At 38.1% G+C, this 24,332-nt stretch overlaps 1 protein-coding gene across 7 annotated transcripts in view; it reads left to right on the forward strand.

Moving 5' to 3' along the window:
- LOC114045609 (CD302 antigen) overlaps nt 1–24,332 on the forward strand; it is a 183,742-nt gene that overhangs the window by 119,825 nt on the left and 39,585 nt on the right. For 3 of the 7 annotated variants that reach the window (XM_027865685.1, XM_027865686.1, XM_027865687.1), the window contains one exon: nt 993–2,943. The exons of 1 other annotated variant lie outside the window; for it this stretch is intronic. In XM_027865685.1, the coding sequence (XP_027721486.1) occupies nt 993–1,171 (179 nt within the window). In that variant the 3' untranslated portion in view covers nt 1,172–2,943. Of the gene's footprint in view, nt 1–992; nt 2,944–4,996; nt 5,136–7,337; nt 7,888–19,418; nt 19,885–24,332 lie in introns of those variants that run through there. 3 more of the 7 variants (XR_003569406.1, XR_003569407.1, XM_027865688.1) reach the window with 3 other exon arrangements.

Here is a 24,332-nt window from a genome sequence, read left to right on the forward strand (position 1 = left end):
AATCAGTATAGAACTTGAATTGTGGAAAGCTAGAAATCTGCAGTTTAAATCACCCTGGTGATTTGGTCATTTAAAAATTAAATAGTATTAACTGATTCACAAATAACAGTTTAACCAGGGCAATGGAAAATTTTCTATAATTATAGCTCAGTCCAATGCAAATGAAACATGAGAAGATTGTAGTTTTTAGCAACTTGTCTAGGATCAAAAAATATCCTGAAGTGTGATACTCTAAAAAGACTGCTCTGAGAATATGAGAATTGTGAAAGTTTCTTGATCTTTTTTAGAAGAAATTGCCATAAAAGTCAAGAGAATATTAATTAAATGCATTTATATATAGTAAATGGTGCAGCTAGGTGGCACAGTAGAGAGAGTGCTGGCCCTGGAGTCGGGAGGACCCGAATTCAAATCCAGCCTCGGATACTTACTAGCTGTGTAACCCTGCGGCAAGTTGCTTAATTAACCTTGTTTGCCTCAGTTCCTCATCTGTAAAATTAGCTCAAGAAGGAAATTGCAAACCACTCTAGTATCTCTGCCAAGAAAACCCCAAATGGGGTAACAAAGAGTAGGACGTGACTGAAAATGACTGAACAACAACAAATATAGTAAATGCATTTTTTTCCAAATTAATTGTTGAAATATAAAAATGGCTAGAATTTATTAAGAAAAAGAATAGCTAGCATTTATATGGCACTCTAAGGTTCGTAAAGCACTTTACAAATATTATCGAATTTGATCCTCACAACAATCCAGGAAGGTAGGTGCTGTTATTATCCCCATTTTACAGATGAGGAAACTGAGTCAGACAGGTCAAGTGACTTGTCCACAGTCATACAAATAGGAAGTACCTGATTGAAACAAGCACCATGAGCTTAGGATTTATAAGTACTGGGCTGAATTAATGTGCTTTTATATGCTTTTAATAAAACCAAAAATTTGATTATCTTTTTCCTCTCTTATTTCCTCCAACATCCAACCCCTCCCTAATTCAGGAACAAACTACAAAGGAGTGGCTATAGCAATTGCTGTTATGACTTTCTTAGCTTTGGTTTGTGTGCTGATGTGGTACCTCTACCAAAAGAAACGTTTTCACTGGGCTGGCTTCTCTTTGGTGCACTTTGACCATGGGGTGAATGAAGATGAGATTATGCTTCCATCATTCCATGACTGAATTATTCTAAAAGCTTATTGATTTGCCGTTTGTTGAAGAAAAGTAGGTTTTCAAATATATTGCAAGGAGTATGTGTCTACTTCACATGGACCAAATTTGAAGCCTTTAGGAACATTTTAGGTCTCTAAACTTTGATTGATTGTTTTTTTTTTAATGTTCATACAGTCACATGCCATTTTTTATTATTTTAATGATTAGAGTGGTAAGACTAGAATGAAAAAACTGAATTGCAAATAGGACAGTTAGTTTAATGGACATCTGAGCTAACCATGTTACTATAGAGGATATAGAATACACAAGAAAATGAATGAATGCTATTGTGCTAGGTCACATCTCTAATTGGTGGAAAAACTGAAGGTAGAAGTTGCATTGTATTAGAACATTCTGGCTTGTCAACAATGTAATTTCCACATATGCAATCAATTTACTACCGGTATACACTGGTTAGTACAACAAAGTGTATAATCAGGGAGCAACCAAATTTAAACATGACCAGAGATGTGTGGTTTTTTTCCTCTATTTTTAGTCATTTTCCTCAGGATTAAGAGGTAGACGTTAAAGACAGGGAGAAGGGGAAAAGGGCAAGATCTTTTCCCAAGGTGAAACAATAAACAATGACTGACTCATGCTTTGTAAAAGTGTCAACTTTTAGCAAGCTGCTTCTTATGCTACACATTTTGATGATAACTAAGATTTCTTTCATCTCAAAAATCCCTCTCTTATTCATAATTTTACTTAGAATGACACAGCTTTTAACCTTAGGAAGGCTTTGGTTCTTCATTTCCTAAAGTATGGGGGAAAAACACTATGGGCATTTAGATGGGTATTTAGTGTTCACCCCATTACTATGACAGTGTTTTTATATAATTATATATGTACTGACAGTCATTGTTTCCCATTAGAGGGAACCACCTACAGAAACAACTGGAAAATGAGACATGGTATACCTCACTGGGCTAATTTTTAAGACAATTTTGACTGAGACTGCTCTCCTGCTTCCCCACCACACCCTAAAAAAAAAACTAAGAACATCAGTGAATAAGCATTTATTAAATGTGTATCATGTTCCAGGGGCTGTGCTGAGCACTGGGTATACAAAGAAAGGCAAAAGCAGTATCTGCCCGTAGAAAGCTCCCATTCTAATTGGGGAGGAGGCAGCAAGTAAATATGTAGATGGTATATACAAGATAACCTTAAAGGGGAAATTAGGGCAATGAAGAGAATAATGGATGTATCCTATACCTGTGAACATAGATAGATTGAGATTTAAAATATTACTACAATTCCTAATATAATATTTAATATCATAATTTGTCAAGGAACATTAATTTTCTATGGTTAATGCTGTAACATTTTATAATTTGGCATCTAGTTCTAATAATGGCACCCTCTGGAAATGCTAATTTTGTATAAATGTTTTATTCAGTATTCTACTTATAAATATTTGCACTTCTGAGAATTTTTGTGTACAAATATGCATAGTTTTATTTTATAGCTTGCTCCCAAGGCTATTAAATTATGTTAAAGTTGTGAATAGTTTTCTAAATAAGTCTTAATATATTCTGCAAATATCTTGTTTTATTGGAATACACAAATGCCTTAAGTCCATCATACTAGTTTCTTTGCCCCAGAAATAGTACAACATAGCATCTGAGTCTATATCATTGAAAGAGCTAAGATAATAATGTATTTGTGGGAGATGTGCAAATATGTACAGTAACAATGACTTACAGAGTTTTTCTTAATAAAAAATTTGGAATTCTTTTAGAAAATGATTATTTCCATATTGAGATTCATTATGCCTAGAACATATTATGAGAAAATGGTCAGCTGCCCTGATTAGGATTACCTGCTTTAAAACACTCAAATCTTTAATCAATATTGTAAAATTAAATTGTCAGCTATCCTTCACATTTCTGATGGATCCATTTTCATCAATTGAGAGTTCATTCAGTGAATGAAATGTGTCCATGTCTAGATTTCTTAGACTCCCATTCAAATTCAGAAGCAGCCTGGTCTCCTCTCTGTTTTGCCTATTTCAATATGGATGAGTTTGAAGGGGGAAATAGAAGAGCATTAGGAAAAACTGATTTATGTACACTCAGTGGTGTAGGTAACAGTAGAGGTGGTAGAATTAAAGTGGTGCCTCAAAACCAATCTGCACTAAGTTAACTTCTTGACAAGATAGCTTTCTCAGTGAGAGACAGATTTCAACTCCCACACACCTACTCCAACAAAATCCTGAAGTTTACCATAGACCAAATAATCCAGAAAGTCAGTGAGAACCTCCAGTAAGTGACATCTTCCACCCCAGAACTGCACTAAAAAAATAGATCAGAAGCCCATTGAAAATAGGAAAAAGGACCACTCCAGCAAAGTGAGCACCAGTGTGATGAAGCTATATAGCTAGAGGTGGCTCTTCTGAGTGGTGGAGAGACCTTGGAAGGGAAAATGGATAACTAACAGTGGTACTGACCAACAGAGCTACAATGGTCAGATCCCAACAGGTCAGGACCAAGGACTCTGAGGTCCCTAGCACTTCATCCTGGGTTGCCAGAGAGGACCTAAGAGATCCAGTGATCTTAACCTCTGGTCTTATCTCACCTACACTGGCCAGATTGGTCTGTAAGCTTTGCCCTGCTTTGTTTCCAGCCTGGATCAGATTGCTCATCCTTATGTAGCCCTCAATTCCAGGGGCTCTCCATATTGGTGCCAGACCTAATGAATACACTTGATCCAGCTTCATCCTACTGTAACTCAGAACTCCTGAGTTCAAGCAATCCACCAGCCTCAGCCTTTCCAGGAGCAGAGATTATAGGACCTTTGAAAGAATAAATTTAATAGAATGGTTGAGGCAGAAGCCTAATTACAAAAAGTTGAAGATAGAGTGGAAGTATTCCTCTGTGTTCCTGAATGAAAACTATGGTCTTTGCCCCTCTCATATACCTTTTAGAAATTAGTTTTCTAGCCCCTGGAAGCTAATGCTCTCTCACCTTCAGCTCCCTCTGTTCTTGATTGGTTGACCACAAGAAAATTTCCTCCAGCCAGATTATAGCAGCTAGTTCTGCCTTTGTGATTTTGTTGAGAGATCCAGATACTTGGACATCGCCAACCCAGTGGCCTTCAGATCAAAGGCTCTCCTGGTTCTTCTCTTACCTTGGCTTTTCCCTTATCATGCTCTTAAAATGAGCATCCCTCCCAATTTGATGGTCTTTATTTTAGATTCTGCATCTGCTGGTGCTACCCTTCTCTTCAGCTAAATAGAGAGAACAGTGTAGACAATAATCACCTCTCTGTGCTCTTACTCTACTGGTCCCAGTCACTCCAGGGTTCTCAACAGGATGCATATATAGGCAAACATGGCATAGTTTTGCTTTACAAAATATTACCAAGATAATTTCATAAGTTTTATTAATATGTTATGTTCCAATTCCATTGTATCAAAAATTTAATTTGACAAATATTTATCAAGTGTCTGCTGTGTGTTTATGAAAGGGCCTAGAATAGATTCAAAGTTTAAATAAAAAATAATCCCTGTTCTTATGGAGTTAAGGCCGTAAAACAGAGGTTTTTAACCTGGGGTCCACAGACCCCCCAGAGGGCTCTGTGGCTAGATTTCAAAGGATCCATGAACTTGGGTGGGAAAAAAATACAACTGTATTTTCAATATAATTGGATTTTTTTGTAATCATATGTATTTTATTTTATGAATTTAGAAAGATTATTCTGAGAAGGGATCCATAGGATCCATTGGATTGCCAAAGGGGTCTATGACACAAAATAAGCTATGTACTTCTCCCTGCCCCCAACTGTTGGTACATTTAGGTATGTAGGTGGATCTGTGACCCGGTCCAGCCATTTTGCAAAGCAGTTTGGAATTACGCCCCAAAAGCTTATAAAACCCAGCAACATCACTACTAGATCAATATCCCAAAAAGATCAAAGAAAGAAGAAAAGGATCCATGTAAGTATCCAAAAATATGCATGACTCTTCATTGTGGCAAAGAAATGGAAATTGAGAGAATGCCTATCAATTGGAAAATGGTTTACTTGTGCTATAAGAAATGATGAGGTTTTAGAAAAACCTGGGAAGACTTGTATGAACTATACAATATGAAGTGATCAAAAACAGGAAAATAATTTATACAATATGAACAATAATATAAAAACAAACAACTTTGAAACTTAGGAACCTTGATCAACACAATAGAATCAACTACAGTTCTAGAGGATTCACAATAAAACATGCTAGCCACCTCCAAATAGAGAGCCAATGAACTCAGTGTTGATTGAAGAATATTTGGGGGGCGGGGAAGGGGACATAGTTAACATAGGGATTTGTCTTACTTGACAATTTGTATTTGTAATGGGTTTTGTTTTCCTCAATTTTCTCAATGGATAGGGGAAGAGGAGATGGGAGGGAAAGAATTTGGAACTGACAATAAAATTGAATTACTAAAAATAAATTACTCCCCTGCTCAAGGGGATAACTTTGCAGTAACTACACAGTCTGCTGCAGACCATATACAGTTCAAAAATGTTTGTTCAAGGTGAAGCTAAAGACCTTTCTGGATCTCTGTTTCCTTCTGCCTAAACCCAGCAGTTGTTAGCTGTTTGTCTTTTTTTTTTTTCACTTCTCCTTGACCAAGTTTAATGCCTAGAACTAAATAGCTGATTAAAACTAGCATTAAGATTTGAGAAAAGCTTAATATGTTATCTCCTCCTACCTAGATAATACTGCATTTAATATGGACCACTAATGACTAAAAGTGCATTAAGTGAAGAATTTCAGGCATCATATAAGGCCAATAGAAGAGAATCTTTGAGTCAAGGGGACTTTTAGTGCCCCTCCCAAAAAAAATCATCCCACATAACTGGTCCTGATAACTTCTTTGAATACACAATTTCAGGCTACAAAGAAATTAATGAAGGATCCAGAGCACTATAAAGATTAGAGACAAATAAAAACTGGGTGAAAAAAGTTAAATGAACAGAATTTTTTTTAAGTGTAGGGAAACTTGAGCCAAGAAAATGTCTATCAATAGTCTTCAAGAATGCAGAGCTCTGGTGGCAGCTAGGTGGTGCAGTGGATAGTGCCCCAGCCTTAGAGTCAGGAGGACCTGAGTTCAAATCCAGCCCACACTTGACACTTACTAGCTGTGTGACCATGGGCAAGTTACTTAACCCTGATTGCCTCACCAAAAAACAGAATTCAGAACTTTAAAATTCTGTACGGTAGAAAGTCAGACCTGAACTCAACCTACCTGTTTTAAATGTTTATATATGTAAATAAGTACACACATGTCTTCTGTTATATGTATTTGTACATATACATACACACACACACACACACACACACACAACCGTACTCATCCATACACACGTGTCTCCATCTTTTCTTGGCTTCCTCCCTGACAAACAGTAGGAGGAGGCAGCTCAGTTAGTTCTCCTGTTCAGTTCTTTGCATGTGACTGAATAAGATGTTGAACTTGGGCTAACCCAAGTGTCTATTAGTAATTCAATTCTATCTTCTTCAAATATATGCTTGTAGTTTTAATTTGTGTACCTATGTATATGCTTTATATTATAAAAATATCTTATATTTTTAGGATTGCTGTTAAGAATTATATTCTCTATTTATAGAATCCATTTTTGTTAGATTCATATATATTACACTGAGCTAGAAATTTCTTTTAAAATACATATGCTTACTAGTTCTCATTAAATATGTAATACGTATGTGTAACACACACACACTACACACACACACACACACACACACACACACACACACACAGAATCCCCAGTATACAAACAATAATGTGCTGCTCCCCCTAGTGGATTAACATAAGAACTAAGTGATATAATTTCAAATGTCTGAGATTTAATTTTGTTAAGCTAACTATATGACATTCTGTTTGAAACCAATAGATGAATTACCACATTTATGAAAAGGTTTACACTGTGGAAAAATAATATGGAACCTTAATAATGAAAGTGATTGGTGAAGGTCTAATCATTATCTGAAAGTGTTATAAGTAGTTCTGGGACCCTAAATAAATTGCCAGTGGTGTTTACCATTTTCATTATATAAACACTAAAGTGTGAGTATTTAATTCAAAAATATACCTAGGTTGATATTGGGTCTATATCAATTTGCTTCTAGATGAAAATAAAATTGTAACATGGGGGAATAGAAAACAGTGGTGCCTTAATATAATGGAATATTATAATGAAATAAATGAATGATACAAAGAAATTTGGAAACATCTTTAGGAAATACTGAGAAATTAAGAAAAGCGTATCTGTAAGAATGGAGTACACACCAACTATGACCATTTCAGAGACAAGGTGAATGAGAACAAATGGACAAAGAATCTTTATGAGAGTTCATGGGAAGTAACTGAGAAATTATGAAACTTCATGGGACTCAGGACTTCATCATTGGAGAGAAGCTCCCACAAGCAATGCTTTTCAATAATCGTTCCAAAATTTTTTTTTGGAGAGAGTTTCTTGGGACACAGAATGACTTAGTCATTTACCCAGTCACAGACACAGTATTGATTCCAAGGCCAGCCTTCTATCTGCTACAACCACGCTGCCTCTTCTTTGTTTATTGAGATGAATTCATTTAAATGTAAATATTAAACAAGTTTAATTGGTTGTATTGTCTTTCAATCCTGTTTTTAATAAAAAAAAATTTCTCATTTTTTAAATCTAGTGTTCTCCAGTATTCAAATTTACCTGTTTGGTGGAGTATTCAAATGTTGGTGGTAGTTGTTGGTTTTTGGTTTTTTTTTTACTTTTAAGGAGTGATAAAAGGGGCAGCTAGGTGACCCAGTGGATAGAGCACTAGTCTTGGAGTCAGGAGGACTTGAGTTCAAATCTGACCTCAGACACATAACACTTACTAGCTGTGTGACTCTGGGCAAGTCCCTTAACCCTGATTGCCTAACCAAAAAAAGTGAAAAATTAATAACCAACATTGAAGCTCTTATCTCTGCTGCTATACTAAGAGTTGTCTAAACTATTGTGGGAGGAGCCAGCCCTTTATGAAGGGCCTATAAGTAAGGCAATCAGGAACAGATTCAGGTTCTGAACAAAGGAGTGGCTCCTACCGCAACAGTCCAAGGCTAGTACATTCCCCAAGTCACCCCACAGAGTCAAAAACAGATCAAAGGGACATGTCTAAACCCTTCACAGCCTCACACAGACTCATCAGCTTGTTACCTCATTAGGCTGAATACCCCTGACTGACCTCCTCCAACTAAAATCATATATTTCAATCTGGAGTATTAGTTGTGGTGAGATAACATAGGGTATAGACAGAGAGCCAGTTCCAAAACTGAGAAGTCCTAGGTTGAAGTTCTGCCTCTGACCATACTGGCTATGTGACAGAAAACTGGAAAACAATGTTTACATTCAGGGTCTTCAATAAAGGCTTCATTTCTAAAATATATAGAGAACTAAGTCAAATCTCTAAGACTACAAGTCATTCATCAAATGACAAGTGGACAAAGGATATGAACAGGCACTTTTCAGATGAAAAAGTTAAAGCTATCCATATGAAAAAAATGCTCCAAATGACTATTGATTTAGAGAAATGCAAATCAAAACAACTCTGAGGTACCACATCACACCTATCAGATTGACCTACATGACAAAACAGGAAAATGATAAATGTTGGAGAAGATGTGGGAAAATTGGAACACTGATGCATTGTTGGTGGAGTTGTGAACTGATCCAACAATTCTGGATAGCAATTTGGAACTATACCCAAAGGGTTATAAAACTATGCATACACTTTGACTCAGCAATACCACATCTAGGGCTGTATCCCAAAGAAATCATAAAAAATGAGAAAAGGACCAACATGTACAAGGATATGTATAGCAGTTCTTTTTGTGGTGGCCAAGAATTGGAAATTGAGGGGGGGGCGGAGCCAAGATGGTGGAATAAAAGCAGTGACTTGCTTGAGCTCTCCCCCATCTCCCTCCAAATACCTGTAAAAAATGGCTCTAGACAAATTCTAGAGAAACAGAACCTACAAAAAGACATAGTGAAACAAATTTCCAGCCCAAGACAACCTGGATGGTTGATTGGATAGGTCTATTGTACTGGGCGGGGAGAGGAGCACAATTCAGTGTGGCACCTCAGGCAAAGACCAGGCCTCAGCACACCTGGAGCAGGCCCCAGGAGACTGAATCATGGGCAGCTGTGGCGGGTTCCAGACTTCTCAACCCACAAACACCAAAGACAACTTAGAAGGTCAGTAGGAAAGGTCTGTTGGACCATGGTGAGAGAGAAGCTTGATCCTGGCACAGCCCCAGTGTGGTGGCTGCTTCCAGAGCTCTTGTCCCATAGATGGAGGGGGAATCGAGTGGCTGATCAGAGGTGGATTGCCAGGATCTCTTTGCTGGTGCTGAGGCAGGATTCTCTTGCTTTGCCTGTGCTTGGATCTGGGTCACAGTTCTAGATGGCACTATTGGGGTGAGGAAGGGCGCTGGCATAGTGGAGCTTATAGTGGAGGTGGAGAGGGAATCCTTCTCACAGTTCCAAGGCAGAAAAGAGTGCTTGTGGTCACTCAGATCAGAACCCAGGCCAGGAAAGGAGTAAACACCTCATTCTTGATCAAACCACTTTGGAAGAACTGAAAAATTTACAGGTCCCTAGAAGTATCTCTGAAAACAGCTGCACAAAACCCCTGAAGCTTAGGACAGTACATTCTCCACACTGGAAGCAGACCCCTACTTTAACAAAGCATTTAAAACTCAAGTAATTGTCTAGGAACATGAGCAAACAGTCCAAAAAAAAAGTCAGACCATAGAATCTTTCTTTGGTGACAAAGAAGATCAAAACATACAGAAGAAGAAGACAACAAAGTCAAAGTTCCTACATCCAAAGTCTCCAAGGAAAATATGAATCAGTCCCAGTCCATGGAAGAGCTCAAAAAGGATTTTTGAGAAGCAAGTAAGAGAAGTAGAGGAAAAACTGGGAAGAAAAATGAGAGTGATGCAAGAAAATCATGAAAAACAAGTCAACAGCTTGCTAAAGCAGACCCAAAAAAATACTGAAGAAAATAACACCTTGAACCCAAATGGCAAAAGAGGTGCAAAAAGCCAATGAGGAGAAGAATGCCTTAAAAAGCAGAATTGGTCAAATGGAAAAGGAAGTCCAAAAGCTCACTCAAGAAAATACTTCCTTAAAAATTAGAAAGGAGAAAATGGAAGCTAGTGACTTTATGAGAAATCAAGAAATTGTAAAACCAAACCAAAAGAATGAAAAAATAGAAGACAATGTGAAATATTTCATTGGAAAAACAACTGACCTGGAAAATAGATCCAGGAGAGATAATTTAAAAATTTTTGGACTATCTGAAAACCATGATCAAAAAAGAGCCTAGACATCATCTTTCAAGAAATTATTAAGGAAAACTGACCTGACATTTTAGAACCAGAAGGCAAAATAGAAATGGAAAGAATCCACCAATCACCTCCTGAAAGAGATAATGAAAGGAAAACTCCTAAGAATACTATAGCCAAATTCCAGAATTCCCAGGTCAAGGAGAAAATATTGCAAGTAGCCAGAAAGAAACAATTCAAGTATTGTGGAAACACAATCAGGCTAACACAAGATTTAGCAGCTTCTACACTAAGGGACCAGAGGGCTTGGAATATAATACTCCAGAGTGCAAAGGAGATAGGATTACAACTAAGAATCACCTACCCAGCAAAACCGAGTATAATCCTTCAGGGGAAAAAATGGATATTCAGTGAAATCGAGGACTTTCAAGCATTCTTGATGAAAAGACCAGAGCTGAATAGAAAATTTGACTTTCAAATACAAGACTCAAGAGAAGCATAAAGAGGTAAACAGGAAAGAGAAATCATAAGGGACTTATTAAGGTTGAACTGTTTACATTCCTGCATGGAGAAATGATATTTGTAACTCATGAAACCTTTGTCAGTATTAGGGTAGTTGGAGGAAAAAAAAATTATATGTATGTATGTAGATAGATAGATAGATAGATAGATAGATAGATAGATAGATAGATAGATAGATAGATAGAGGGCACAGGGTGAATTGAAGATGAAGGGGTGATATCTGGAGAATAAGGGGTGAGAGAGAATTATATATATATATATATAATATACAGAGAAGGAGAAAGGGAGAGGTAGAATGGGGTAAATTATCTCATATAAAACAGACAAGAAAAGACTTTTGCAGTGGAAGGGAAGTGGGGGAAGATGAGAGGGAATGAGTGAATCTTATTTTCATTGGATTTGGCTTAAGGAGGGAATAATATATACATTCAATTTTGGTATGGAAATCTATCTTACCTTACAGGAAAGTAGGGGGGAAGGGGATAGGAGAATGGGGGGATGATAGAAGTGAGGGCAGATAGGGGCAGGGGGTAATAAAAGCGAACACCTCTGAGGAGGGACGGAATAGAATAAATAGGGGGCGGGATAAGATGAAGGGAAATATACTTAGTTTTTCATAACATGACTACTATGGAAGTATTTTACATGACTACACATGTATAACCTGTATCGAGTTGCTTGCCTTTCCATTGAGGGTGGGTGGGGAGAGAGGAAGGTAGAAAATTTGGAACCCAAAGTTTTAGAAACAAATGTTGTTTTCACATACAACTGGGAAACAAGATATACAGGCAATGGAGCATAAAAATCTATCCTGCCCTACAGGAAAATAGAAGGGGAAGGGGATAAGAGAAGGGGGGAGGGTGATAGAAGAGAGGGCAGATTAGGAGAAGGGATATTCAGAATCATGCCTTCTGGGGGGAGGGGTATTATGGGGAGAAAATTTGGAACTCAAAATCTTGTGGAAGTGAATATTGAAAACTAAAAATAAATTTAAAAAAATAATTGGAAATTGAGGGGATGCCCATCAACTGGGGAATGACTGAACAAGTTGTGGTATATGAATGTAATGGAATACTATTGTTCCATAAGAAATGATGAGCAAGTGGACTTCAGAAAAACTTGGACTTACATGAACTGATGCTGAGTGAAGTGAGCAGAACCAGGAGAATACTATACACAGTAACAGCCATGTTGTGCGATAACCAACTTTGATAGACTTAGCTTTCCTCAGCAATGCAAGGATCTAAGACAACTCCAAAAGATGCATGATGAAAAATGTTATCCACACCCAGAAAAAGAACTATGGAATCTGAATGCAGATTGAAGCATACTATCTGCTCTTTTTTTTTTGTTTCTTCTTTCTCATGGTTCTTCCTATTGGTTCGAATTCTTCTTTACAACATGACTAATGTGAAAATATTTTTAATATGAATGTATATGTTGAACCTATATCAGATTGCACACTGTCTTGGGAAGGGGGTAGGTTGGGAGGGGGAGAAAATTTAGAACTCAAAGTCTTATAGAAGTGAATGTTGAAAACTAAAAACAAATAAATTTTAAAAAATAAGATAAAAATAAATAAACAAATAAGTAAAAGTGAAGTAAGCAGAATCAGGAGAACATTGTACCCAGTAACAACAATGTTGTGTGATGATCAACTGTGACTGACTTAGCTCTTCTCAGCAATACAGTGATCCAAAATAATTCCAAAGGACTCATGATGGAAAATGCTATCTACATCCACAGAAAGAACTGATGGAATCTGAATGTAGATTGAAGCACACTATTTTCACTTTATTTTTTTCATGGTTTTTTTCCCTTTTGTTCTGTTTCTTCTTTTACAACATGATTAATATGGAGATATGTTTTATGTGATTGTACATATATAACCTATATCAAATTGTTTACCATGTTAGGAAGAGGGGATAGAAGGGAGGGAGGGAAAAAATTTGGAACTCAAAATTTTATTAAAAATTAATGTTAAAAAATTGTCTTTACATGTAATTGAAAACAATAAAATACTGTTTTAAAAAAGATTTTTAAAAAGGATTATGAGTGACAGAGATGCTTAGCCTGAACTGAGAGAGTTTGCTCACCTAGGAGTTCCCAGTATTAATGAAATTGTCGGTTCTGTCCCTATCACTCTAATAATCATGGTTGCTGACATGTATATAATAATAGCTACTAGCAGTTATATAATGCACAAAGGTTTGCAAAACATTTTAAAATTGTATTTTATTTGATTCTCACAGAAATCCTGGAAGGCGTTTTATTATCCCTATTTTACAAATGAGGAATTTGAGGCAAACAGGTTAAGTGACTTGCCCAGGGTCACACAGCTAAGAAATGTTTGTCTGGATTTGAACTCAGCTCTTCCCAACTCCAAGTCCAGCACTCTATCCACTGTGCTACCTAGACACCAATGGCCCAGCTGAATTTGGCACTTAAGCATTTGCAAAGCACTTTATACACATTATTTCATTTGATCTTCATAACCTATTTGGCAGTTAAGTATTATAAGCATTATTTTCTCCATTTTATAGAGGAAAAAATTGAGGCCTTAAAAGTTAATTTATATTCTTTAATTGCCAGTATTTATATAGTGCTTTAAGGTTAACAAAGCACTTTATGTTTATTATTCCATTTTATATCACAACAATCCTATGAGATAGGTGCTATTGTTATCCTCATTTTACTAATGAGGAAGCTGGGGCCAGAAGAGGTTAACTGACTTGTCCAGGATTATATAACTAGTCTCTGAGGTAGAGCTGAACTTAGGTTTTCCTGACTCCAAATTTATTGCTCTATACACTGCACCACCTAGATTTAATTTACCAGTGATCACACAGTAATAAATTCCAGAGCCATGATACAAACCCAGATTATCTGATTTCAATCCAGTGCTCTTAACATTATGCCACTATTGCTCTCAAATGTTATGGGATTTACGAACCAAGCGTTATTATACAAAGTACCCCAGCTATGCCATGCTGTCTTACGCAGAGTTAGGAAGTCTAGTCACTAGTACTGCTTACCATATTAATCTATGATAATAATAAAAACATTTATATGGTGCCTTAATGTTTATAAGTCACTATGAAAAAGAGATCCCTAGTGACAAACTTTTGGGAAGATATGGGATGAGATTCTCACTGGATGTGCAGACATGAATGGATTCCAGTCTGCAATCTGAATTGTTGGAGGCAACCTGAATCAATGAAATCACAGATCTTTTCAGCATTCCAGTGTCATGAAAAAGTAAGTGGGAGAATTTACAAGAGTTACCACTTGAAGAGGAAATCATTTTCTTTTAACTTCTTTTGTCTTCAATCTCTTTCTCTGTGCTATCAATTGTACCAAGTTGTCACCATAATTATGGAGGTAGCAAAAGAGAGGTGGTATCTATATTTTTGTGTATTTCATTGATTGCTGTAATCAAAACTTTCATCACTGATTGGCCACCTCTCTGGTGTTTGTTGTTTTGGCACTAACTAAATTCACAATGCATCACTGGACCAGTATTTAAAGACTTTATAGCCTGATAAGATCTGCCACAATTTGATAAGAGCTGAACTTTACCAGCATAACCACGGAGAACCCAGAATTACCACCATAAGATGATGAGGCATAAGAGTCAGATTCAACTGGATAAAAATCACACATCACTCAAAATATCAACTATCAATCTTAAGGAAATAATGCTGCTATGGGAGGCAGATTTGAGATGGCAAATTAGGGGCAACCACCCAGCTGAACAAGGCAGTTAGGTGGCACACTGGATAGAGCACCAGGCCTGGAGTCAGGAAAACTCACCTTCCTGAGTTCAAATCTGGCCTCAGACTATAACTGTGTGATCCTGCGCAAGTTACTTCACCCTATTTCCCTCATCAGTAAAATGACCTGGAGAAGTAAATGGCAAACTACTCCCATATCTATGCCAAGAAAACCCCAAATGGGGTCACAAAGAGTTGGACATGAGTGAAAAATGACTGACTAAAAACTCAGTTGAACTCTCCCAACATTCTCCTCCAAACAACTTTAAAATAACACCTCAAATCAAATCTTGGAGAGACAGGGCCAACAAAAAATTGGAGTGAGATATTTTTCTGGCCTAAGAAAAATTAAGAGGCAGGCAGGAGAAGTTACACCAGGGTGGAGGTCTGGAGCCTACCTATGCAGCAGTAGCAGCAACAGTAGGAAAAGCTTCAAGAGTTCTCAGCCCAGAAACAGTGAGGGGGTTTGACAATTGCTCAGAAAGAGATCTCAAAGAACTCTTTGCTAGCACCAGTTACATCTGATGCTGACTGGCAACTCTGCTGCCCATAAACAGTTCTGGATTGCAGTTCCAGGAAAGAGAAGAGCACTGGTTGTCAGTCACAAGGGAGCAGGGGGCCCTGGTCACAGTACCAAGGCAGAGAGGAGCATTAGTGTATGTAGCTATAGGGAAGCAGGGGCCCTTCCTTGGTAAGGATCAGAATACAGATCAGGAGAGCAGTGACTATACCTCTCCCAGAATAACACCACCTTGGAAGCACCAAAAACTTGGAGACCCTAGAACTAGCTCTGAAAATAGCAGCATGAAAAAACCTGAAGCTTGGGATAGTGCTTCCCATCACTAGCAGCAGAGCCCCACTTTAAGACAAAGTTAAGAAAGTCAAAGTTGAGAAATAGACTGGGAAAATGAACAAACAACAACAAAAAAGAATTTGACCATAAAAAGTTACTATGATGGCAGGGAAAATCAAGACATAAACGCAGAAGAAAACAACATTGTGAAAAACAGTTACCAAAAAAAAACCTTAAAGAAAAATGCTAATTGACCCAAGCCCAACAAAAATTCCTGCAAGAGTTAAAGAAAAAGATAAGAGTGGTGGAGGAAAACTTGCAAAAATAAATGGGAATGATGATACAAGAAAATTATGAAAAGAGAATTAACAGCTTGGTAAAAGAGGCACAAAAAATACTGAAGAAAATGAGACCTTAAAAAATAGAATTGGCCTAACGGTCAAAGAGGCACAAAAATTCACCAAAGAAAGGAACTTTTTTAAAAAGTAGAATTGGCCAAATGTAGAGCCACAGTCAAGATAACACAAGATTCAGTGGCTTCCATGTTAAAGGAGCAGAGGCTTGTTCCAGAGGCATGTACCAGAAGGCAAAGGAGCTAGGATTAGAATCACTAACCCAGCAAAACTGAGTGTAATCCTTCAGGGGAGAAAATAGATATTCAATGAAATAGAGGAATTTCAATCATTCTTGATGAAAAGACTAGAGCTGAATAGAAAATTTGACATTCAAACAGAAGACTCAAGAGAAGCATAAAAAAGTATACATGAAAGAGTAATCATAAGAGACTAAATAAAGTTAAACTGTTTACATTCCTAATATGGGAAGATGATACATGTAACTCCTGAGAATTTTATTATTAGTGTAGTTAAAAGGAGTTTACATAGGCAGAGGGCATGGGTGTAGATGAGTCTATTATGTTGGTATGATCATAAAAAATGTTGGGGTGAGATAGAGGGATGTACTGGGAGAAGAGCGAAGAGGTAGAATGGGGAAATTTTTCTCGTATAAAGGAGGTAGGCACGGAAGAGCTTTTACAATAAGAGGGAAAATGGAGGGGGTGGCAGGCAATGCTTGAACCTCACTCTCATCAGAATTGACTCAAAGAGGGAATAACATACATACTCAGTTGGGTATAGAAATGTAACTTACATAATAGGGAAAACAGAGGGGAAGGGAATAAGAGTAAAAGGGCAGGGTGGGGAGGGCAAGATTCAAGGAGACAGTGGTTAGAAGCAAAATAGACTTTTGAGAAGGGACAGGATAAAATGAGAGAGAGAAGAAGGAGAAACAGAAGAAAATGGGATGAAGGGGAATATACAGTAATCATAACTGTGAATGGGATGAGCCATAAAATGGAAGCAGAGAGGAGAATAGATTAGAAAATAGAATTCAATAATATATTGTTTATAAGAGACATACTTGAAACAAAGACACAAGCAAAATTAAAATGAAGGATTGGAGCAAAATCTAATATGCTTCAGCTGAAGTAAAAAAGGCTAGAGTAGCAATCATGATCTCAGACAAAGCAAAAGCAAAAATAGACCTAATTAAAAGGGATAATCAGGGAAACTACGTTTTGCTAACAGGTGCCATAGACAACGAAACAATATAAAAATATTTACAACAAGTTTTTCCGATAAAGACCTTATTTCTCAAATATATACTAAATATAGAACTGAGTCAAATTTATAAAAATAAGAGCTACTCCCCAACTGATAAATGGTCAAAGGATATGAACCGGCAGTTTTCTGAAAAAAAAAAAATCAAAGTTATCTATAGTCATATAAAAAACGCTCTAAATCACTATTGATTAGAGAAATCCAAATTAAAACAACTCTGAGGTACCACCTCACACTTATCAGAAATGGCAAATGCTGGAGGAGATGACTAATGAACTGTTGGTGGATTAGTGAACTGGTCCAACCATTCTGGAGAATAATTTAGAACTAGGCCCAATGGGCTATAAAACTGTGCATACCTTTTGACCAACAACAGCACTAGTAGGTCTGTATCCCAAAGAGATCAAAGAAAAAGGAAAAGGACCTATGTGTACAAAAATATTTATAGCAGTTCTTTTTGTGATGGCAAAGAATTAGAAATTGGGGGGATGTCCATCAATTGTGGAGTGACTGAACAAGTTGTAACATTGTGATGGAGTACTATGGTGCTATAAGAAATGATAAGGAGGGTTGTTTCAGAAAAACATGGCAAGACCTATACGAACCGGTGCAAAGTAAAGGGAGAAGAACCACGACATCATTGTGCACAGTACCAGCAATGTTGTAATGATAATCAACTGTGAAAGACTTGGCTACTATGATCAGTACAATGATCCAAGACATTTCCAAAGGACTCATGATGAAAAACTGTTATCCACCTCCAGAGAGAAAGAACCGATGAACTCTGGGTACAAATTGAAACATTTCTTTCTTTATTTATCTTGCTTTTTTTTTTCAATATGGCTAATTTAGAAATATGTTTTGCATGATTTCACATGTATAATCGATATATTGTTTGCCCTCTTGGTAGTTATGGAAGAGGATGAGAGGGAAGAAGAGTATTTGTAACTCAAAATTTAAAAACAAGAATGTTACAAAATAATAATTTTTTAGAAGAAAAAATTAAAGTAATACTTCTGCAAATCTAATTCGCTTGGTTGGGGGGGATGTTAAAGTTGCCAATAATAGGTAATAATCACTTTGGAGGCTATTACTTGCAAATGTGAATGAGAAACTAACTTTGGTTGAATAGCCAGCAAGGTCAAACATTAAAAGGGCACAGAATGGGCTATTTAAATATGTAAATAAATAAGGTTGACAAATCCATTGCCAATAGACAACATGAAATTAAAAAGAGAAGGTTCACAAGAGGAGATAGATCTTGGATTTACTATGTTGCTGGCAACTTGGAGGAGAAACAAAAAGGAACAGAGATAAGAAAGATATTCTTCATTTGAATGAGATGTGGTTCTAGACCAGGAGTTCTTAAACTTTTTTATGCACCCTTTAGGCAATCCAGTGAAGCCTATGGACTCCTTTTCAGAATAACGTATTTAAATGAATAAAATAGAATATATAGGATTTTTAAAAAGATTAGTGAAAATAATGTCATTTTTCATTACCCCAGAGGACCTCTTGTTAAGAACAACAGATTAAAAGACTTGGTTCTAGGATTATGAGACTCCAATGATTCGTCAGGCTTACAGGAGATGAAACTTGAATATGCAAAATACAATAAGGAGAAAGATTATGGTAAAAATAAGGATTGATTTGGCCACTAGTGCTTTCCATCTCTGCACCTAGCACAGTGCTTTGCACACAGTAGGTGCTCTGAAGATCTATTGCATTTAATGTAATCTGTAAAATGAGGGAGTTGGACTAGAGGAACTTCAAGGTCTCTCCTAGCACTGATATTTCAGTAAAATGAAAGTTCTTTGAGGACAGGGAGTATGACTACTTCTTTGTCGTTGTATCCCCGGCACCAAGACAGTGCCTTGCATGTAAAGTGAATGGCATGTAAGCTATATGACTCTAGTATGCTATTATTCTGGGGGTTTTTTGTTTGTTTGTTTTGTTTTGTTTTTTACCCTTTAACTGAATGTTTTCCTCTGTTGGGTCCATTAATTTAGAAGAGCAGTGGGTCAGCTAAAACTGGACTCATTCTCTTAACCACCGGAAGCGAGGATTGGACAGGGTGCCCCCTCAATTACTCCTATTTCACTGTCCTTCAGAGATCAAAGCAAAACCAAAAGGGAAGAGCTAAAAGAGGGAAGTTCCCAGCACCCCACAGGGAGGAGTTGTAAGGGGCCAGTCCCCGCGCTTTCTGCCTTCCCAGGGGTCCTGAGAAAGGAGGCGCTTGGCGACCTCTGTGAGCCAAAGGAAGCTACAGTCAGCCCCAGCGCTGGTGCCTTTCTGCAACACTAGGAACAGGGTCTTTTGCCAAGGCTCTTCCCACCCCTCAAGGGACTCTCCCCCATTCCCTCCCCTCCCCCCCCCGCCCCCGTGTCTGTCTGCCGCCACCAGTGCCAGCGACTGGTGGGGGTCACGGTCAGGGGTGGGCTGTGGAAGCGAGCTCCGGATTTCTGAGGCGGGCAGCCAAACACCACTCCCCCCTCCCCCAATTTTATCCCCTCCCCCAGGTTGCAGGGGAGGCTCGCGGTGTACACCGTCCCTGGGGACCAGCGCACCCCACTCGCAGCCATGTCCGCAGCCGTGGTAGCCACGCTCCCCACCCTGCTGCTCCTGCTGGGCCCCGCCGCTTCTGGTAAGCCGTCCCTGCTGGCCCAGCTCTGCTCCCCCGGCCCTGCCAAGAGCCCGCCCAAGGGCAGCGAGACTGGCGAGGATGGGAGCGGGTGGGAGCTAGAGCACTGGGGAGGTGGGGGAGAAGGGAAAGGGAATTGGAGGAAGGGAGGGAGGAGAGAGGAAAGCAGAAAAAGGAGAGGGAGGGTGGGGATGGAGAGAGGAACGGAAGGAAAGGGGGAGAGGGAGAGGAAAGGAGACAGAGATGGACAAACAGACACACAGAGAGAGAACAGACGCGGCAATATAGATAGACAGACAGAGAGCTAGCTCAGGTAGCTCAGGATATGAGGCCTGACTGGCAAGCTCCCCACTGAGAGCAGGACAGGGTTCCATAGTGAGGGTTGGAGGAGATAAACACATAATCCTTGACCAGGTTCTTCTGTCCACTGAGATCATTCTCTAGGGGGTGGTTGAACATTGAAACTCCTCCTAAAATCCCCCGCCCGGCCACAAGTGGTTCTCCAGGAGCTTGATTGGAAATTTCTATCACCCTAGGTCAGGTGTATACGATAACAACCCACATATAGACCTACACACAACCAGCAGCACCTCTAGGACAGAGGGATTTACACATCTGGGATTTCTCTCACTCTTCTCACTCTCTACCCATTCCTTCATGTGCAGAAATGGGCACCCACACCCTGGGTGGTTCTGTGGATAAATGGGAAAGATTGCCTGAAAGCTCAGATTAAGCAGAATGGGAGGAAAGGAAGAAAGTTATGTATTTTCTTTTGATATTGTCTGGAAGGGAAACTTGGGGAGGGGAGCAGTTGCCTTTCTCTGTGAACATCAGGAAATGGAATGGGTGGTAAAACTGCTCTTTAACCACTTGGACCCTGGACAAGAGATTGAGAAACTCAGCACAGCCAAACCAACCCAGCAGAATCAGTAAAGATCACTTCCCAAAATAACCCCAAGTTCATAGGATCTATACCACCTAACTTGTGGTAAAAGAAATGTTTGCACTACAAATAGACCCAAAGTGTTTTGTTAGGGGTTTGGGAGGGGAAGATTTGGGGAACACTACAATTTAGAAGTATTATTGTAGAAAAATTTCAGGACTTGAAAACAAAATAAACAAGAACAGCATGTTTTCTTGCAACATTTTTTTAAACAAAATAAAGTGATTACACAAGAGAGTTCCTGAATTTTCAATGTCATTCTGTGATAGTTAATTTCCTGCTTGAAATTTGCTGGCAAACTAGATAATCTGTAGTCAGACTTCCAGCTTCAGCCTTTAAAAGTTTATGTAAGCTTTTGAGTCTACAAATGCAGACTGAAATGTGGGGGGTTGTCTGGAGTGGACTGGGAGAGAAAGGTTAAGAAGTTACAGCACTTGGACAGGAGTTACCAATCAACACTGCAGATGATATTCACCCCGGAAATAAAGGCTGTGCCTACCTGGTCTTAAACCTGGAGCAAACCTGTGTTCTTAGCCCTTTGCTCCACACATTAGGTCTCTGCTACCAGTTACCACCAAGACCTTCAGAGGTCCTAGACTGTGACAAAATCCATGATTCCCATGCCCAGCGCACAATTATTTATTTAGATATGCCCCATGGATCTTTGCTTTAAAAATGGAGCTTTTGTACCCTAACACCTTCTCAACCTGGGGTATTCTAGTCCCTGTCTTCCTCTAAGTTTTCCGTGACAAATCATTTAGCCTCTCTGGATATTAGTTTTTGTTTTTTTTTATCAGTAAAATTAGCATAGACCTGATGATCCTCAAAGTCCTTTCCAGTCTGAAAATCTGAAATCTATGAAATTTAAGCCACTAAAAAGGTGCTGTATTCCATAGCTTGCTGCAGGTGCCGTTTTCCTACCTTTGGACTTGGTCACAAAGAAAATATCTTTAGCACTTCTAAAAATCAAAGTTAACTCTTGGGTGTCCCCCAAGAGTAAATGAATGAGCTCCCTCAAATGGGGTAATTTTGTTTGATACTAGGGTTACTTGTTCTGTCTCTATAAACTCTTGCCCCATCTACATCATGAAAAACTACCCCTACCTTTCCTTCCCCACTCCTCTCATCCAGAAATCTGTGAGCCTTCTTTCTATTTTTCTATTCAAGTATAGCCACCCCATTTGTCTCATGAAAAGCCCTATAATAACTAAGATTATGTGCCTTTTTTGATGGGTATGGACAGAAGAAAGTCATGAATCTAGAGTTGAGAGAATCCTGGCTCTGCCTTCTTGATCTTTACTTCTGTGGGATTCAGTTCCCTCATATCTAAAATGAGGCTGTTGGAACTAGGTGTCAAAGGTCCCTTCCAGCTATGACCCTAATGTCCCTCCCCAGACCAGAGGTTTTCTTTAGGTCTTTTAACATTCCATGAGAACCAGTATAACACTCAGGCTAAGCACCTCTTATCCTTTCCTTGCTCAACACATGACCAGTGACTCTAAGAAGATAGATTTTCCCCCTCCATTATTTTGGGTATTGCTTTGTAAATACTAACTTTGGCAGTAGACAAGATCTCTTGATTATAGGGGTACTTGTCCAGTCTAACCTCTTCATATCATGTAATATCATATGAGTGATATAATGTAATCATCTCATAACTGACTTCAAAGAGTGAAATTCTCTTAATTTTATTAAGTCTTTTTATATATTATTTTGTTGGTTGAGGATTGATTTTGTTTATAATAGAATAATTTTAAAATTTTTTGAAAAATAAATCAATTTTGTTGTTGTTATTGTTATTGTTGATGGTAGTGGTGACTCATGTTCAACTCTACATGAACCCACAGATTTTTGTTCATGGAATTTTCTTGGCAAAGATACTGGAGTAGTTTGCCATTTCCTTCTCCAGTGTGTCCCTATTTTACAGATGAGGAACTGAGGCAAATAGGGGTTAAGTGACTTGCAGCTAGGTGGTACAGTGGATAGAGTGCTGAGTCTGGAGTCAGGAAGACCTGAGTTCAAATCCAACCTCAGATACTTACTATCTGTGTGATCCTGGGCAGGTCACTTAACCTCTGTTTGCCTTAATCCACTGAAGAAGTAAATGGCAAACCACTCCAATATCTTTGTAAAAAAAAAATAACAAAAACCTTGGACAGTATGGTCCATGAGTCACAAACAGTAGGACATGAGTAAACAAATCAACTTACCTTTCAGAAAACATTCTAGTCATTCAAAAACTGTTTTTATTCCTCTTATGAAAAGGAAGTTGAATAAAAAAAATCTATTTCGTTTCATAGGTTTTTTTTACATATTGTTGAAAGTCCTTCTTTCAAAAATGCTACTTGTGTATTTATGTGATTTCAGTTAATAGTTATCAGTGGGTGTATGTAGCCAACTAAATGGTGGAGTGGATATAGTATAGGGCTTGGAGTTAGGAAGACCTGAGTTCAAATCAAGTCTCTGATACTTTCCTGAATGTGTGACCAACATCAAGTCACTTAGCTTCTCTCTGCCTCAGTTTCCTCAACTGTAAATGGGGATAATGATAACGTCTACCTCCCAGGGTTATTGTGAGGATCAAATGAGACAATATTTGTAAAGTGCTTAGTATAGTGCCTAGCACATAGGTACTTAATAAATGCTTGTTTCCCCATTTCCCTTATCCTAATGATTAGATTTCCCACTACTCTTTACCTCTAATGAAGAGAGTTGTTAATTTATTCCCTGGTCTTTATACCTAATGGAGAGAGTTATTTATTCCCATAACAATAGTAAAAAAGATGTGCATAGAGTTTCATCCTTTCCTTTAATATAGCAGTTGACATTCCTGACTATCTATCAGGAACTCTGCTAATTGACCCTGGAAGTAAACTGGAAAAAAAAAAAAAAGAAGAAAAACCCTGCTGCAGTCTGGAAAAAGACATAAAGCAAACTATTATAGACCTTGTTGTACCAAGAGCATGAGAAAAATGTCTGTCCTTGACAAAATATATCTACTCCCTTTCAACTAATCACTTCACTTTATGGTTTAAAAATTTCTTTCTTCACCACAACTATGTAAGATAGGTAGCTGCAGGTGAGGAAACAGAAATTTGAAAATGTAGTTATTTTTGCAAGGTCACAAAGCTAGTAAGTGTTGGAGTTGGAATCCAGGTATTTCCCAATTTATAAACAGGTGTTATTCCAAAAGTTTATTTTTAAATTGGTTACTTAGAACTAAACATGTGTTTTCCCATAAAAGTAACTTTTCTCTTATAAAGGGTAATTAAATTCCTAGGCAAGACCGCCCAAGTCTATAAAATCCACTGTCACAATTCCTTTTATCACTGGGACTTAAGGCACTGGTTTCCAAACTTTATTTAGTGATGCACCCCCCATACACACACTTTTTGTAACAAAATAAAATTATTATGCTCTCCCCCATTTCAGAAAACAATTTATACAAATAGTTTTCTTTACTTGTGCTTTATCCAAATAAAAAGAAAAACTTGTTACAATTTTATAA

Source organism: Vombatus ursinus, unplaced genomic scaffold (genome assembly GCF_900497805.2).
Source record: "Vombatus ursinus unplaced genomic scaffold, bare-nosed wombat genome assembly UNPS02014779.1, whole genome shotgun sequence".
Classification (NCBI taxonomy): domain Eukaryota; kingdom Metazoa; phylum Chordata; class Mammalia; order Diprotodontia; family Vombatidae; genus Vombatus; species Vombatus ursinus.